This window comes from Amblyomma americanum, chromosome 11, assembly GCF_052857255.1.
Source record: "Amblyomma americanum isolate KBUSLIRL-KWMA chromosome 11, ASM5285725v1, whole genome shotgun sequence".
NCBI classification, from domain to species: Eukaryota; Metazoa; Arthropoda; class Arachnida; order Ixodida; family Ixodidae; genus Amblyomma; species Amblyomma americanum.
Window position 1 is genome coordinate 113086231 of NC_135507.1, and position 17944 is coordinate 113104174.

At 49.2% G+C, this 17944-nt stretch overlaps 2 protein-coding genes across 3 annotated transcripts in view; one reads left to right on the forward strand and one right to left on the reverse strand.

The window, feature by feature from the left end:
- LOC144109957 (uncharacterized) overlaps positions 1 to 17944 on the forward strand; it is a 215122-nt gene that overhangs the window by 156478 nt on the left and 40700 nt on the right. Inside the window, exon 4 of one of the 2 annotated variants that reach the window (XM_077642739.1) lies at positions 10596 to 13173. The exons of the other annotated variant lie outside the window; for it this stretch is intronic. Coding sequence (XP_077498865.1) covers positions 10596 to 10744 — 149 coding nt within the window. The 3' untranslated portion in view covers positions 10745 to 13173. Of the gene's footprint in view, positions 1 to 10595; positions 13174 to 17944 lie in introns of those variants that run through there. 2 annotated transcript variants of the gene reach the window in all.
- Positions 13271 to 16338, reverse strand: LOC144110271 (uncharacterized). Its single transcript, XM_077643114.1, has 3 exons — positions 16002 to 16338; positions 14786 to 14911; positions 13271 to 14016 (listed from the first exon to the last, which is right to left on the reverse strand). The coding sequence occupies exons 1-3, from the start codon at positions 16140 to 16142 to the stop codon at positions 13825 to 13827; spliced, it is 459 nt and encodes a 152-aa protein (XP_077499240.1). The 5' UTR covers positions 16143 to 16338; the 3' UTR covers positions 13271 to 13824.

Here is a 17944-nt window from a genome sequence, read left to right on the forward strand (position 1 = left end):
CAGATAAGAAAGGAGGTATTCCTTTCTTGCGAACCTCAGTTTTTTGGTCAATTTATTTCTGTGTTGTTTAAAAGTGACCAAGTCAACTTGGGCTCGTGTGCTTAGAAACCGTTGATACAGTTGGTCCCTAATTTTCATTTCATGTTTTAATTCTTGTGTTATCCATGGCTTCCGTATTTTACGACTTCTTCGACGAGACTTCAACGGAAAATGAGCTGAATACAAGTTCTTAAATTGATCAAGAAATAAATTGTACGCTTCATTTGCATCACTTAATTGGCATTCATTTGTCCAGTCAAATTTTTGCACCTCCTCGCGGAACCCCTCAAGCGTAGCGTCTGTTATTATCTGGCGGTATATTTCCTCATTTTTTTTTCCTCTCTAGTCGACTACCGTTGAGACAGAGGAAAACAGGCAGGTGGTCGCTGATGTCATATGTTATTACACCAGCTTTTGCAGCGTGTACTTGCTCGTTTGTAATAAAAAGATCCAAAACAGAACTTGATTCAGTAGTGACTCTAGTCGGTTCAGTGATTACATTTACGAAACCATTTGAAGTGATAACTGTACTAAAATCTCTTGCATGTTGGGTATTAGAGCCCATATCAATATTGAAGTCTCCACCAGCAATTAGAACAAAATTATTTTCAATGGCAAAAGCTAGAAAAGTCATAGAATTCAAAGAACTTAGAAAAGCTGCCGTTCGGTGGGCGGTACCAGACAGAAAGTAATGTTTTGTCCGTATCAATCAATCAACTTTATTCAGAATTTTTTGTCCTGAAGAACAGAAAAAAAAATGCTAGGGTAGGAGCAAAAAGCCACAAACTCAGTAGCTTGACGAGGCTCCCACCCCTAATTGACAAGGCCAACAGACTGTCACGTTATTACATATATATATATATATATATATATATATATATATATATATATATATATATATATATATATATATATATATATATATATATATATATATATATATATATATATATATATATATGCAGGACTTAGAACCAGCGAAAAAAAAAAGTATGCAATGGAATGTGCAGTAAGACAGGTGCTATATCTGAAATAGTTTTGATGTGAGAAATGAACATGTATCTGTGTTAACTCGTCGCAGACTATTTATACATATGAAGATTACAATTCAACGCACAGAAAATGAAAGAAACATATCTAGCAGGAAAACAAAAAAATCGCGTCAACAGCTCCAAAGGGTCAAATATAATCGGGTGTATACAAGTTCACATAATAGAAGCAGGAAAATAGACGATGATAAAAAGGTACAATACATCCGCAATACAAAAGCAGTTTGTGTCGGAGAAACATAATTAAACTCATATGTCTTCAAGAATAAGGTATTTCTGCCACTTGTATTTGCTGAGGTTATGTATATCTATATTTTTATTTTGTAGGAAATTCAAATATGTAGGCATGTGGTACTGCAGCATGTGCCGACACTGATTAGTGCGGGAAGAAGGTATAGACCAGTGTTCTCTGTTTCTGAATATGTAGGGCACTTCTAAAGGTCGATGTAAATTACATAAGTTGAGGAAAGTTTCGTTGTTAGTTTGAACACTGTGTTTGTACTTCATAATGAGGTTAAGTTTATGTATGTGGTGTATGGGGAGTACATTAAACGAAGCAAAAAGTTCTCTTGTATGGGCGTCATATGAGGCATTTGCTACATGACGAATTGCTTTCTTTTGTAATAGCATCAATTTGGTAAGGTTGGATTGAGTTGTGTCCGTCCATACAAGACTGCAGTAGTTAATATGGGGAGCGAAAATTGAATTATAAAGGATTAACTTAATTTTAGTCGGAAGCATCGTTCTAAACTTACACAGTACGCCACAAGCTCTTCCCAGGTTTCCCGCCACGCGTTCCACGTGGGCATTCCAGTTTAGATGTTGATTGAACGTCACACCCAATGTTTTTATTTCTTTAACGACTTTTATTTGTTCGGAACCGAGTTTTATGTCGATATCCCGACTGATAACCTTTTGTACAGGAGTAAATAATATTGCTCTTGTTTTAGCAACGTTAATTTGTAAACTATTTATTTGAGTCCATTGAGAGAATTTTTCAAGTGTAACATTTGCGAAATCAGTGAGTTCTTCAATACTGGCTGACTGGAAAAAAATGCTTGTGTCGTCTGCATAAATGATGTAAGATGCAAGTGTGCTGGTGTTTACTATATCATTTATGTAAATATTAAATAAAACCGGTCCGAGTGTACTGCCTTGCGGCACACCTGAAGTGACATTTAATAGGGAAGAGTGAGCTTTCTTAATCACGACGCATTGTTTACGGTGGTTTAAATATGACTTGAGAAGGTTACCAGAAACTCCTCGAAATCCATAATGCTCTAACTTTGTAGATAAAATTTTGTGGTCAATCCTGTCAAATGCTTTCGAGAAATCGATCAGAATACCTAGGGTCATTTTGTTATTTTCAAACCCTCTAAGTATTAATTCCTTCTGCGTCAACAAAGCTAATTCAGTGGACATACCTCGACGGAACCCGAATTGCTGTGGAGATAAAAGCTTGTGCTTATCACAGTGTAAGCACTTCAAAGTCTACAGTCATCACACAATAACGATCAACAAGCTGGCATTCAAAACTGTCCTGAACCAGTATAGAAACACCGCCCCCTCGGGCATCAATTCTATTCAGGTAAAATGCGTTGTAATGTTGCAGCCTGAAAACATCTTGATCATTTGTGCACCAGGTTTCGGTCAGCATGATTGTCGAAAATAAGAAATTAAACTCAGCAAACATCTCTTCTAAGTAAAACACCTTGTTCTTAACCGACCTGGCATTCAGATGTATGCATTTTACAGAAGTAGGTAATAACCGTGACACAACCGTGTTTAGCTCATGTGGCAAGTAAAATTGCATGGTCATTTCAGCCGATCAAAGTCCTCGGTACTCTTGACATGTATGGCTCCGGCACCATCAGTTTTTCGCACCAGAATCTTGCCATTCACATGCCAGACATAGCGATAGTCCTTTTCTTTGGCCGCAGCCTTTATCGATCGAAGTAGTTCCCTATCGTGTCGAGTCATGTTTTCTTGAATGTACACACGTGGTGTACTGTCCTTCAGCTTACTTTTATTTGCCAACCACGCGTCCCTCGTCGTCTGCCTTGCAAATCGAGCTATTTACCGGGAACACTATCTGGTTTAGAAGGCAGCCGGTGGACGGAAACAACATCACATGGCGTGATGTGTGGGACCTCAAGTTTATCTGCAATGGTATTTAATGAAGCAATTAGATCCTCATTCGGTACCGCTGCAATTCCATGCACTTCCAGGTTTTGACGTCGACTTCTGAACCCGAGCTCACGCAGTTCTTGCTGGAGTTTCGCTTGTACGACTCCATTACTATCATCCACCTGTTCTAGCTCTGCGACTCTCGATTTCAGTGCCTTTATCTCGGTGTCTTGCTGGTCTATTTTCTTTTCAAATTCATCAAACTTATCAGACATAAAAGTGATGGCTTGTTCCATTTTCTGAACCGTTTCTTTCAGGGCAGGTAGGCATTCAAGACTTTGTTTGATGGACATAAGAATAACCCTCATATCAGTGTCAGGAGCACCTTCTTCACCAGAACCAGAACGCTGCTCAGCGTGGCACGCCTGACAACGCCAAGCTCTTCTAGCAACATCATTTTTGCCTTTGTAGGATTTTTCTGTTAATCCGGCGCATTTACCGAAGTGGTATCTGTGTTCACATTCAGCGCACTTCACATTCGCTACTTTAGCGGCAATGTCCTTTTCACACGAAGGGCATTTGTCAGACATTGCACTAGCAGCGTCTTGGTTTCACATTACAGGTTCGCAAAGCACATATGGAACTAGTATGAACAATTGCACCTGGGGCAGAAGCACCAGCGGAAACCGTGTAAATCAAGAATAATTAAGGGAAATGAATTAGAGCATTTACCTGCAAATACGTAGCGGTACGGTTACGATGTGTACACGGCGCTGCCGCTGCTGCCAAATGGCTTCCTGGACAAGCGACGGGGTTTATCTGCTGTTTGTTCTGCTGTGGCGCCTGCGCAGTCACAGTCCACCGCTGGGTCGGGCGAAGAAGGACGATGAATCTTGGAGGCGCTTGATAGCAGCACGGCTGTAGTTCGGCAGTTGCAGACGTTCGCCATGAGCAGGAACGGGAATCCGAGCGGGAGGGCAGCCGTGCGGCTGAGCAGCAACTGCAAATACGTAGCGGTACGGTTACGATGTGTACACGGCGCTGCCGCTGCTGCCAAATGGCTTCCTGGACAAGCGACGGGGTTTATCTGCTGTTCGTTCTGCTGTGGCGCCTGCGCAGTCACAGTCCACCGCTGGGTCGGGCGAAGAAGGACGATGAATCTTGGAGGCGCTTGATAGCAGCACGGCTGTAGTTCGGCAGTTGCAGACGTTCGCCACGAGCAGGAACGGGAATCCGAGCGGGAGGGCAGCCGTGCGGCTGAGCAGCAACTGCAAATACGTAGCGGTACGGTTACGATGTGTACACGGCGCTGCCGCTGCTGCCAAATGGCTTCCTGGACAAGCGACGGGGTTTATCTGCTGTTCGTTCTGCTGTGGCGCCTGCGCAGTCACAGTCCACCGCTGGGTCGGGCGAAGAAGGACGATGAATCTTGGAGGCGCTTGATAGCAGCACGGCTGTAGTTCGGCAGTTGCAGACGTTCGCCATGAGCAGGAACGGGAATCCGAGCGGGAGGGCAGCCGTGCGGCTGAGCAGCAACTGCAAATACGTAGCGGTACGGTTACGATGTGTACACGGCGCTGCCGCTGCTGCCAAATGGCTTCCTGGACAAGCGACGGGGTTTATCTGCTGTTCGTTCTGCTGTGGCGCCTGCGCAGTCACAGTCCACCGCTGGGTCGGGCGAAGAAGGACGATGAATCTTGGAGGCGCTTGATAGCAGCACGGCTGTAGTTCGGCAGTTGCAGACGTTCGCCACGAGCAGGAACGGGAATCCGAGCGGGAGGGCAGCCGTGCGGCTGAGCAGCAACTGCAAATACGTAGCGGTACGGTTACGATGTGTACACGGCGCTGCCGCTGCTACATACATACATACATACATACATACATACATACATACATACATACATACATACATACATACATACATACATACATACATACATACATACATACATACATACATACGTACGTACGTACGTACGTACGTCCGTCCGTCCGTCCGTCCATCCATCCATCCACTCACCCACGCTCGCAGAATGTGAGCATTGTGGCATTGCCCCCCTCCTTTCCGGAAAGGAGAAAAAGAGTACGGAGGCACCGAAAGTGCGATGGCGCGTGTGGCGTCAGCACTGAATGTCAACGCCGGCAGTGGCTAACGGGCGTAATACGGTTTTATGCGGGACACGTGGACTACTTCAGACTTGGGCGGTCGAGAAGAGCGGACAACTCCTTGCGGGAACACTTCATAGTTCACATCGCTGAGTTGACGTAGCACCACGTAGGGGCCGAAGTAGCGGCGCAGAAGCTTTTCAGGGTACCCGCGCAAACGTATAGAACTCCATACCCAGACGTGCTCGCCGGGTTTGTAATCACCTCCCTGTCGCAGAGATTGTAACGCCGGGCGCCAGTTGTCTGCTGGTGGCGAATCCCTTGTCTAGCAAGGTGTCGAGCGGCTTCTGCATCATGAACGAATTGGTCAGCGCCTGTGACAGACGAGGGGGCACAATCCGGGAGCAGCATGGCGTCCAGCATGGTCAGGGCGTCCCGGCCATAACCCAAACGAAAGGGAGTGAAGCGCGTCGTTTCTTGGAGGGCGGTGTTATACACAAACGTGATGTAAGGGAGTATTTCGTCCCAGTTGCGATGGTCAGCATCAACATACATAGACATCATATCTGCAATGCTCTTGTTTAGCCTCTCAGTCAGTCCATTCGTTTGAGGATGGCAAGCAGTCGTTTTTCTATGACTGGTACATGCCACTGAGACACAGGACCTCATGTGTAAAAGCCGACGTAAACGCAGTTCCCCGGTCAGTTAATACAACCGCGGGGGCGCCGTGGAGAAGCGCAATGTGGTGAACAAAGAACTGTGCAATTTCAGCCGCGGTGTCACAGAGAAGAGGCTTGGTTTCACAGTAGCGGCTGAGGTAGTCCGTGGCAACAACAATATACCTGTTACCCATATAGGACACTGGGAATGGGCCCAGTAAGTCCGTGTCGACTTGCTGAAATGGGAATTGTGGTGGATCAATTGGCTTCAGAAGGCCGGCCGGTTTTGTCGGCGGCATCTTCCGTCGTTGACACTGACGACAGGTTCTAACGTAGCGTTGGATGACCGCAGCAAGCCGAGGCCAGTAGTACTTGTGGCGGAGGCGTCTCAATGTTCTGGAAAAACCGAGGTGGCCAGAAGAAAGGCCGCCGTGGCATGCAGCGAGAACTTCCTGAGAAGCGCGTTTGGGACAACGAGGAGATACGCAATTTCGGTCGGGCCGTAGTTTTTCTTGTAGAGGACTCCATCTATTAAGCAAAACGATGAAAGTCCGCGCGAGAATTGTCTGGGCGGAGACGGAGCGGTTCCTTTGAGGTACTCGATTAAAGGCAGCAGTTTGCAGTGGGCCCTCTGGTGGTGGGCAAGGTCGGATGTGGTGACAGTGCCGAGGAAAGCAGAATAGTTGTCCGACTCATCTGGTGGGCAAGGAAGAGGAGCTCGGGAGAGACAGTCTGCATCGCTATGTTGCTGACCCGACTTATACACGATGGTGACGTCGAACTCTTGCAACCGAAGGCTCCACCGTGTAAGTCGCCCCGATGGATCTTTCAGGTTCGCAAGCCAACACGAGGAGTGATGATCGCTGGCGACTCGAAACGGGCGGCCATACAGGTACGGACGAAATTTCTTGACTGCCCACACAATAGCTAGACACTCCTTTTCCGTGGTGGAATAATTCACTTCGGAACGAAACAAAGTGCGACTTGCGTATGCGATCACGCGTTCCACACAGCCTTGCCACTGCACACTCACCGCACCGTGGCCAACATTGCTGGCATCTGTGTGCAGTTCCGTGTCGGCTTCCTCGTCGAAGTGGCCGAGGATAGGCGTTGTTTGGAGGCGGGCCTTAAGTACTGTGAAAGCTTTTTCCTGATCCTGGCCCCAGAAGAAGGGTTCGGAGTCTTTTGTCAGGCGAGTCAGCGGCTCTGCGAGCTTGGAGAAGTTTTGAACGAACCTCCAATAATAGGCGCAAAGCCCCAGAAAACGCCGCAAGCTTCGTTTATCTGTTGGCTGGGGAAGTGCAGCAACGGCGGCCGTCTTTTCTGGGTCAGGGCTAACACCCTGCACGCTCACAATATGGCCAAGAGACTTCAGCTCCCTAAATGCGAAGTGGCAATTTTCAGGCTTGAGAGACAGCCCCGCGGAACGAATTGCCTCGAAAACAGCACGCAAACGTTTCAGGCGCTCCTCGAACGTGTCGGAAAAAATCACGACGTCGTCGAGATACACAAGGCAGGACTGCCACTTCAGGCCAGTTAGTACGGTGTCCATCATACGTTGGAACGTTGGAGGGGTTGCAGACACAAGCCGAAAGGAAGCACCTTAAATTCGTTCCGTCAGGAGCAACAAAGGCGGTCTTTTCTCGGTACGGTCGTCGACCTCGATTTGCCAATAACCGCTACGCAGGTCGAGTGACGAAGAGTAGGTAGCATGGCGGAGGCGGTCTAATGAGTCATCAATGCGCAGCAGTGGATATACATCCTTTTTGGTAACGATATTGAGACGTCTATAATCTACGCAGAACCGTAGGCTGCCGTCTTTCTTTGCGACGAGAACAACAGGTGATGCCCAGGGGCTCGTCGATGGTTGTATGACGTCGTCGCGGAGCACTTCGGCAACTTGGCGTCGGATGGCAGGCATCACGTTCCTTCGACGAAACACGATAAGGACGCTGACATAGCGGTCTCTGGTCACTATCGAGGATAATGCGGTGCTTAGTTAATGGCGTCTGACGAAACTTGGAGGTTGGCGCGAAACATTCGTGGAAAGAGTCAATAAGGCTTTCCATGTGGCGTTTCTGATTGGTCAGAAGGTCAGGGTTCACGTCGGTCTTAATGGCTGTTGCCGTGTCCTGTTCCGCTGTTCCGGGGTCCGTTGTGGATAAGGCACATTGGCCGGCATGCTCGCCAAGTTCTTCAAAATGGGCAGTCACCGTGTTTTTCGACAAATATTGGGGTTCGCAACTAAAGTGTGTCACTAAGAGCTCGCTACGCGCGTGAACGAGGTCGCAAAGGGCGCGAGCAACGCAAACTTGCCGAGACAGTAGCAGCGATATGTTCGCTTCGGCAATGCCTCGAGTACCGAAGCTGGTATCACACTGGACTGTGACAAACTTGCTTGCTCTCGGCGGTTCGTTGTGTGGTCGTCAGAGATGCGTAGTGCTGCCCTGTGCGGCTCGGGGTCGGTATCAACGGCTCGCTGTGTCGAAAATGATACCAATTGCTCATGCAGGTTGATGACTGCCCCATACTCTTTAAGGAAGTCCATGCCGAGAATCGTTTCTTTGGAGCACTCTCGTAGCACGGCGAAGGAGCCAATAAAAGTTGCACCGCGGATCTTTATACGGCAGGTGGAGACGCCAACCGGCGTCACCACATGGCAACCAGCTGTGCGTATCTGCGGCTCATGCCAAGGTGTTAGAACCTTTCTGAGGGTCGTGACTAGGTGACTAGGTGGCTGCTCATGACAGAAAAGTCGGCTCCGGTATCCACGAGTGCTGACACGTCTCATAGCGATCGGCGGCAACAAGAATTTCGTCGGCGGAAACAATTCTTTCACAACTCGTCGGTGAGGTCTTTGGTGCCTTCGTCGAAGGGGTCGTCGCTGAGGTCGTCGGTGAGATCGTCGACACGGTCGTCGGTGGGTTCGGCGGTGAGATCGTCTTTGAGGTCGGCGTTCGGGCCGTCGCATAAAGTCGTCGGATGGAGGCTGTTCACTCTCTGCGGCAGCGGCGGTCTTACCTGCGGAGGATATGCCGTCTTCAGTTTTCCCGGCGGTGGGACATGCCTCTGAATTGTCCAGATGATGATGCGTGACCAGGTGAAGGAACCCGTCTGACTGACGTCGTGGAGGCGTTGAGGGCAGCACATGATCGGCCAGGTACTGTTCAATGTCTCGCGGTCTCTCACCATAGCGCGGTCAAGGTGCGCTCGGTAGAAATCCTCTTAATCCCATCCGCCGGTATGGGCAGTTGCGGAGGACATGACCGGGCTCCTCGCAGTGGTAGCATAGTGGCCGGTTGTTGGGTGTGCGCCACACGTCCGCTTTTCGAACATGGCGCGGGTCACGCAGCTTGACGGGGGGAAGGTACCCCTGCGTTGGTTCGGCAGCAGGGCGGAATGCATGTGGCACTGGCGCAGGTCTCCGCAGGGCTTCACTCTCGCTCATGATGTACGCGTCTCCGGCTGCGGTGTCCGTATACGGCTTCGCTGTAGCTTTTGATGCACGGCTCCGGCTGTGGTGCCGGTGGTGGCTGGACCGCTCGCCGAATTCCGTCACCGACGACGTCACATCCGCCTGCTCGTTGACCCGGCGTCCATGCTTGTGACCCAGTCGCTCAGTCTTCGTTCAGTGCTGTGCTGCCGCGGGTGCTTTCAAATTCGTGGAACCGGCACCGTTCACAGCTCTTCTTCATCCGATTTGTGCCTGCTATGGCGCCGCATGAACCTTTAAACGCGGGTTATTACTCTGAACTCATCGGCAGTATTCGCCTTCGTTACGAAGACAAGTTGAAACTGTGCGATGATATCGATCCATACACGCCGCGGCCCGGAGTGGACACAAGTGCCGATGTGAGTGGCTTCCCCGAGATTTCGCACGGCGACATCGTCACGTATCTTGTGTTTTCCGCGAACTTTGTGACTTTGGAAAACATGAAAGCGTACAAAGCTTTGGAGTCCCACAATTATTTTACAAGCGGCTGGGTGAAGCACCTTTCTGCCAAGGAATTCCAGGACGGCAAAGCTGTCCTGCTCGGCGAGGTAAGCATTACGAATCCATTTGATGATTGCAAACCTTGTTAATCTGTATGAGCAAAGCTGTGACGAATGGTCCGTACGCCGTTTGCGCTAAGCGCTCTGTGCGGCGCATCTGAAGCGCGACATTCGGTTATGTATGTACGCGAGCACGTGAAGTGCCCGCAAAGCGTGAAAGGAGGCGGAAAAACCTTATCGGTTCCAAAAAACAAACAGAAAAACGGAACTTGAGGTCAAATCTAGGTGATCAGAATACTTTGCTTCGTGATGACCTCGGTGGCTCGCTCGAGGACCCGGCGTTGAACAGCCAAGTCCGAGCTGGGCAGCGCAGTCTCCCACAGATTAAAAGAACCGAGTTGCAGCTCCCATTATGTGCCTTTGTTTTTATTTTGCACAGTCTGAATGGCATTGCAAATGAGCAGGTTCAGACAGACAAGTTCGTGCACCGCAACTCTGAAAAAAAAAAACGGCTCAAATGTTTTGTTCTAAGACGACATCCCTAGGCAAAGTGCAACTGAACCGCAGCAATTTTGAAACGATAGGTCAGTAAAGCCGACGTTTTTTCTCGTTGTCTTCGCAGGTGAACCACTCACAGAGGCTGGGGCACAAACCTCTCCAAGTGTGGATTTTGTGCAAGAAGGATGGCGCTGTGATCACCGTGCACTGCACATGTATGGCTGGAGCAGGGGAAGCATGCTCCCATGTTGGAGCCTGTTTGTTTGCAGTTGAGACCGGCATCAAAATGATGAAGTCAAGAATTTGCACCCAGAAGGATAATATGTGGCTGCCCGCTTATGTCGAAAAAGTACAATATAAGCGACTCAAGGACATAAACTTCATATCATCTAAAGGGAAAAAGCGGCAGCTTGATAGCAATTCCTTTGAGGCAGGTCCAGTCAAGGAGCGGGCTCATGTCCCGCCACTTTCAGAGCAGGAGCGTACCAAGCTTTACGGCTCAATTCAGGATGCCGGCATTGTTCCTTCAATTTTTTCAGTCCTCCCCGGATATGATGGACACTTTCAAAATCCTGTACCGATGCATGATGCCCGTTTGAGAAACCTCTACTCCGAAGAAATGTTGGCGCATGATTTGGATGTTTTGGTTAAGAAAGCCAATGATGTCATGCCATCAATAATTATAAGTGAAGAGACCATAAAGGCCGTTGAAGTTTTGACAAGGCAACAGAGCAGCTCGTCTAATTGGTTTTTGTACCGAGCGGGCAGGCTGACTGCTTCTGTAATGAAAAGGGTGTGCCACACAAGCATTGATAACCCTAGCATATCACTGCTAAAACTGATATGCTATCCTGAAAAGCAGTCGCTGAAGACGCCTGCCATCACATGGGGAGTGAAAAATGAGCCCCGTGCCTTCAGGGCATACCAAACCAGTGAAGCCGAGAAGCACGACATGTTCAAGTGCTCCAAGTCGGGGCTGCACCTGAGTACAAGATATCCGTTTGTTGGAGCAACACCAGACGGTCTTGTTTGTTGCGCATGCTGTGGGAAGGGTGTTGTTGAACTTAAGTGCCCATTTTCGCTCAGGGAAGTGAAGGACGTTACAGAGATGGCTACTGCAGGTTCCTGCCTGGAAACTGTCAATGGTGTAGTCCAGCTACGGCGACAACACGGATATTTCTACCAAGTGCAGACACAAATGGCTGTATGTGATGTTCAGTGGTGCGACTTCGTGGTGTGGACACCTAATTTGTTGCACGTGGAGAGAATACAGAAGACAGGCACTTTTGTGAGGAAATTCTGGCTGCTGGAAGAAAATTCTTCATTCATGCAATCCTGCCCGAGCTTTTCAGCACCTACTTCACCAGGCAGCATGCTGGTCCAGTGGTAAACTCTCCCAGTGATGTCTACTGTTTTTGCCGTGGACCAGAAACTGGAAAGATGGTTGCTTGCGACAACGCATCCTGCCACTACAAATTGTTCCGCTTTTCATGCGTGGCACTCAAGCGAGCACCAAAAACTACACTGTGGTTTTGTCCAGAGTGCAAAGGACCCAAAGGCTAAGCAACCTGTAACACAACTTGGACAGCTGCCTCATGTTTCAACCTTGGAAGTGCGTCTTGAGGCTGGAACACACGTGGCCCATATGGGACACGCTGAAATCTGGCGTTGAGAAATGACAATGCCGTCAGCAGATTCTGAGTTAGCTTTATTCAGACATGCAGGAGCAGGACTCACAATCACTTATCCACTGAGGCCGAAGCCTGCTGTCCAGTGCTTTATTCAGACATGCTGAAGCAGGATTCACAATCACTCATCCACTGAGGCTGAAGCCTGCTGTCCAGTGGCGTCCTTTGGTGCAGCAACAATTGATGCACAGAAGTTAGATAGCACACAACACACAGTTACAATTTTGTCGAGTGGTGCGACTTCATCTCCTGGCCGGCACACAACGTAATCGATTGGCACGACAGACTTCAGAAAAATAAACTTATTCCTAATGAGTCCAATTACTCTTTCCACGTGTATTCGCACGTTTGCGAGCTTTCTTGTGCTTTGCACATCTTATGCTGAAAGTTGTTTCTTTCCCCTGGTAAACGCTGGCACGTGAAGCTTTGCACAGTAGAAACCAACGCTTTCGCTGATGTTAAAACCCCTGTCTGCGAGTACAACGTCTCCAGGCACCAAGTTGTCCAAAAACCCACAGTGTTCGGTGATATGTTTGTCACTTGCCCTGCCTCCCCAACCTTCGGATATATATGTAACAACACCTTGTGGAGCAATCCCAATCAGGGACTTGGCTGTATTGCTACCTTTATACTGGGACCATGTTTCACATCTTGGAAGATACGATGATGGCCTTTCTATCTTGATTTCGAAGCAATCGATGATGATTGCTACATTTGCACCAAACGAGTCGTGGAATGCCTGTGGCATTGTCTTTTGCAAAGCATCTCGTGTGGGCCAGATTATTTCATCTTTAAGTCTGCAATACGCCACGTGCAGCCACTTGTCGAAAATGCGCGATACTGTAGCCTCTGAAATATTGAACCGAAATGCAAGGTCAGCGTTTTGCAGATTTTCTTTTAGCTTCATCATGAACAGAACGAATTCTTGAAATTTTGTGAGCTTATTGTTGACATTGTGTGAAATGAAGCTTGCTAGTGCTTCGAACACAGCAAATAAAACAGCAAAGTTTGGCATCCCAGTTGTATCGTACGTCTAAAGGGAATAGGCACACATTGCAGCAAGGTGCTGTGCCGACGAAGAAAAGAGCCCCTCGGCAGTTTATTCCTTTCCTTTTTAAAGGCCACGAAACGAAAGAGGGGAAGGGGAACGAGGGAGGGAAAGATGCGGCCCGCCGTTCTCGGGCTGATAAGCTGCTATCTGATACATCTTCTCTTCTGTATAAAAAACAAAAAACAAAAAGACAAACTACGATATTTGGCGGAAACTGCAGTCATAGTGAAGTCGTCGAGGTTCCGCACGTTGCCTGGTTGATTTCCGCGGACCTGACGAGGTGAGATCGTTTTCATGCGTAGCTGCTTTTGGATCTTCGATGTTCTGTCTGTGCCGTGGAGATTGTTCTTGCGAGATGTCGACGTCCCGGCCTGTCTCCTGAGCCGCGTGCGTCGGATGCACCATGTTTTGTCGGTCTGTATGTGCGTGTCCTCCCGGGCGGTCGATATCCTGGTCTTTGTCGCTGAGACACTGTTTTCCCAGGCTGTCGACGTCCTGATCTCTCTGCATACTTTCATCGCCTCCGGGAATGTGCAGCAAGTGTTGCCTGTTTCGCCTCAAGAGCCGCTGGTTCTCAGTCTTCACCACGTACGACCTCGGTGCTGCTTTCTCGATTACTGTTGCTGTGCGTGACCAGTTGTCGCCGTGCACACGAACTGAACTGCCCTCTTTGAGAGGTGGCAGTACCTTTCCCCTCGAAGATTGGCAATGCTTTCGCACTGGGACACTGGAATCCTCGTTGTATTCAGGCAGGGAAGTGCGGAGGCGTCGGCCTTGCAGCAGTTCGCCCGGAGAGCGGCCATCTTCTAAGGGAGAAGAACGATAGGCTAAGAGACCCAACCAAAAGTCACCGCGTGACTCATTCGTCTTCTTAAGGATGCGCTTAATTATCTGAACCCCCTTTTCCGCAAGCCCATTTGACCTTGGGAATTCTGGACTCGATGTGATGTGCTGGAAGTCGTACTTCTGCGCAAACAAACGAAATTCTCGCGATGAAAACTGGGGCCCGTTGTCAGTCCACACTTGCACCGGGATGCCGTACCGTGAGAAAATGGCCGATATCTTGGCTATGACCTCTTTTGCCGCTGTGCCTCTTAGCTTTTCTACTTCAGGGAAATTTGAGTGGGCATCGTACACTACGACATAAGCGGCTCCACCAAACTGGCAGAGGTCAATTCCTACGCGGTACCATGGCCTATCCGGGGTGGGCTGCATGAGCAAGGATTCCCTCTGCTGGTTGTACGCATACTTTTGGCAAGTACTGCACACTCGCACGAACTCGTCAATGGCACTGTTGAGCGCAGGCCAGAATACCAATCTCCGCGCTCTGGCTTTGCATTTATTTAGTCCAAGGTGCCCCTCGTGAATCCTCTGAAGAATTTCTGCTCTCATACATTTAGGTATGACAACTTTAGAGCCCTTGAGCAGTATTCCTTCTACCACAGACAGCTCTCTGGCAAACGGCTTCAGTTCACCGTCGATGGCAGCCCCTTGTGAAATTCGCTGTCTCACCTCGCTTAAGTACGGGTCATCCCTGATTTCCTTTTCCAGACGCTCTTCCATTGGCGTGCTTACGATGCTGGAGACGACCTGTACGGCATGGATGTCGCAGTCTGCTTCTGATGAGGCACTCGACGCCTGCGTTGGCACTGGTGCACGTGACAACATGTCCGCCAGCAGCAAGTCTTTGCCAGGAACGAACTGCAACGTATAATCATATTGTAGCAGCCTAATAAAAAAACGCTGCAATCGCGGAGGCATGTCTGCAATGTTCTTTTGGGAAATTGCAAGCAAGGGCCTATGGTCAGTTTCGATCAGTACCCTGCGTCCATAAACAAAATGATGGAACTTTTCGCATGCGAACACTACCGCAAGCGTTTCCTTTTCAATTTGCGAATAGCGGGTTTCGCTATCTGTTAGGGTCCTTGATGCGTACGACACTGGTCGCCAGTCACTGCCATATCGCTGCAGTAGTGCAGCGCCCAAATCAGTCCCCGAAGCGTCCGCAGTGATCTTGGTTTCCTTTGCTTCATCAAAAAGCGCGAGTAATGGAGGGTTTGTCAGTGCGTCGCAAATTTCTCTCCATTCACGCTGATGCGCCGCCGTCCATTCAAACATGACGTTTTCTTTTAAGAGTGTCCGCAGTAAGACTGTCTTATCACTCAGTGACGGGACGTACTTGCGAAAGTAGTTAACAACGCCCATCATTCTGCGCACTGAATGCCTATCTTGCGGCGCCGGCAGCGAAAGGACGCTTTCAACTAAGTTGCGACCGGGACGAACGCCTTGCTCACCTATTACGTCGCCCAAGAACGCAATTTCTTTCAACCCAAACACGCATTTCTGCCTGTTAAACGTCAAGCCCGCCTGTGCTGCCCGCGTTAGCACGGCATGGAGGCGCTCGTTATGCTGCTTCTCACTGTCACCCCACACTAGAATATCATCAATGTATATGCGGACGCCTTCCAGTCCCTCGAAGATTTCAGTTAGCGTTTTCTGGAAAACTTCGCTCGCTGATGAAATTCCAAAAGGAAGACGCAAAAATCGGTAACGTCCAAATGGTGTCGCAAAAGTACACACCCGCGATGTAGCTTCGTCTAATGGGATTTGATGGAAACCTGCATTTGCGTCTAGCCGGGAAAAAAAACTTTGCACCCGACAGCTCTGCCTCAATCTCTTCCCTTGTTGGCATTGGATAGTGCTCGCGTTTGATGTTCTTGTTGATTTCCCTCGGATCCATGCAGACACGAAGCGCTCCATCTTTCTTACGCGCTATCACCAAAGGGCTTACCCATTCTGTGGGCTCATCCACCTTTTTGATAATGGCAGCCTTTTCCATGCGCTCCAGTTCTTGTCGAAGAGGGTCCCGGAGGGCCAAAGGTACTCTTCGTGCTGGATGCACTACTGGGACAGCATCCGCCCGCAGGACCATCCGGTACTGCCGTCCAACACACCCCGTACCCTGGAACAAGTCTGGAAAGGCTTTCTCCGGTGCTGTCTCATTCCATTCCACCGAATCCACAGCTTTCGGCACTAGCCCAAACTGCTGACATGTCTGCAGCCCTAGTATGGCCTGCCGACCCTTCTTGACCACGAAGAAGGTCACAACGTGTGCCACACCGTTGAGAACAAGGATGTCTCTATCCACTCCGACATGCTTGATAGCACTGCCGTTGTACGCCTTCAGCACTGCAGTGCTTTTCTGGAGGCTCGCGGTGTTTTTCAAACGACGGTAAAGAGTTACAGGAACTATGTTTGCTTGTGAGCCTGTGTCAACTTTGAATCTAATTTCTTTGCCGCGTATGTTTCCGCTGACCGTCCAGTCTGCACCGGCCCCGTCGCTGATTCCGCACACTCCGATATCTAAAATATCGAACCCGTCCTCCATCTTATCTTCTTTTACTTCATCTACCTGTCTGCTCTGGCGGCGCCTGCAGCATACCGCAAAATGATTCGGCTTCTTGCAAGCATAACATATCTTTCCATACGCCGGGCAGTCTCCTTGCGCATGAGCCCTGTTGCATTGTCGACATCGAAAAGGTTTCCGGTCATGCTCCCGTTTGTGGGCGTAGTCTACTTGTAGGGTGTCATTCGACCAAGCAGCATTTTGCCGCGCCGAGACCTCGGCCGCTTTGCACATCTGCTCCGCCTTCTGTAAGGTTAGGTCCTTTTCTCGTAGCATTTTCTCCCTTATCTTCGGATTGTTAGTGCCGAAAACAACCTGATCTCTTATCAGATTCTTCGAGCGTGCCGAAATTGCATAGCTTCGCCTGTTTCTTTAACTGCCGCAGATATTGCTCAAAAGGCTCTCCTTCATCCTGCACGCGGAGGCGAAAAACGTGTCTTTCGTAAACTTCGTTTCCTTCATCCACACAGTACGCCTCAAACTTGCGCAGCACTGTCTGGTAGTCTTCCTTGCTCTCACCTGCTTCGAAGGAGAAGTTGTTATAGACGTCGAGAGCCTCTTCACCCGCGGCGCTGAGAAGGATTGCCGTCTTGGCGGCTTCCGATCTGGGCGGTGTAGTGGGCGTAGCCGTGAAGAAAAGCTCCAGTTTTTGCTTGAACGTGTGCCAATTTCTTCGTAGGTTTCCGGAGAACTGTAGCGGCTCTGGAGGCTTGACAATATCCATATCGGCGGGGCTTCGGCACTTCTGACACCATGTATCGTACGTCTAAAGGGAATAGGCACACATTGCAGCAAGGTGCTGTGCCGACGAAGAAAAAAGCCCCCCGGCAGTTTATTCCTTTCCTTTTTAAAGGCCACGAAACGAAAGAGGGGAAGGGGAACGAGGGAGGGAAAGATGCGGCCCGCCGTTCTCGGGCTGATAAGCTGCTATCTGATACACCAGTGTACAGTCGCACCTTTGCTTCACAACTTTTCAGTGAGTCTTCAGTCACCTCGAGCTGCTCTTTCTCTTTCTGCAATGTGTACAGATGTTCATTCAGCACTACAGAATGCTGCTCCAGTGCCTGTATGTCTTGCATGGTCATGTCGGTTTGAACAACGATTCCTGTATAAAAAAAAAGTTTATAAGCTCGTAAACTAGAGTGGCAGGCAGCGAGACTGCATGCTGGCTAGGCATCACAAGCACTAGGTAAGCGGACCGACGCACCAAAGGCCTTGGAATGCATCGTAAGCAAAAACAAATGACCATGCATTACTATGAAAAAAAAAATGCCTACTGACCTGTCTCATTTTCATCGGCGCTGACTTCCTCGGCTTGCGGTGGCTGT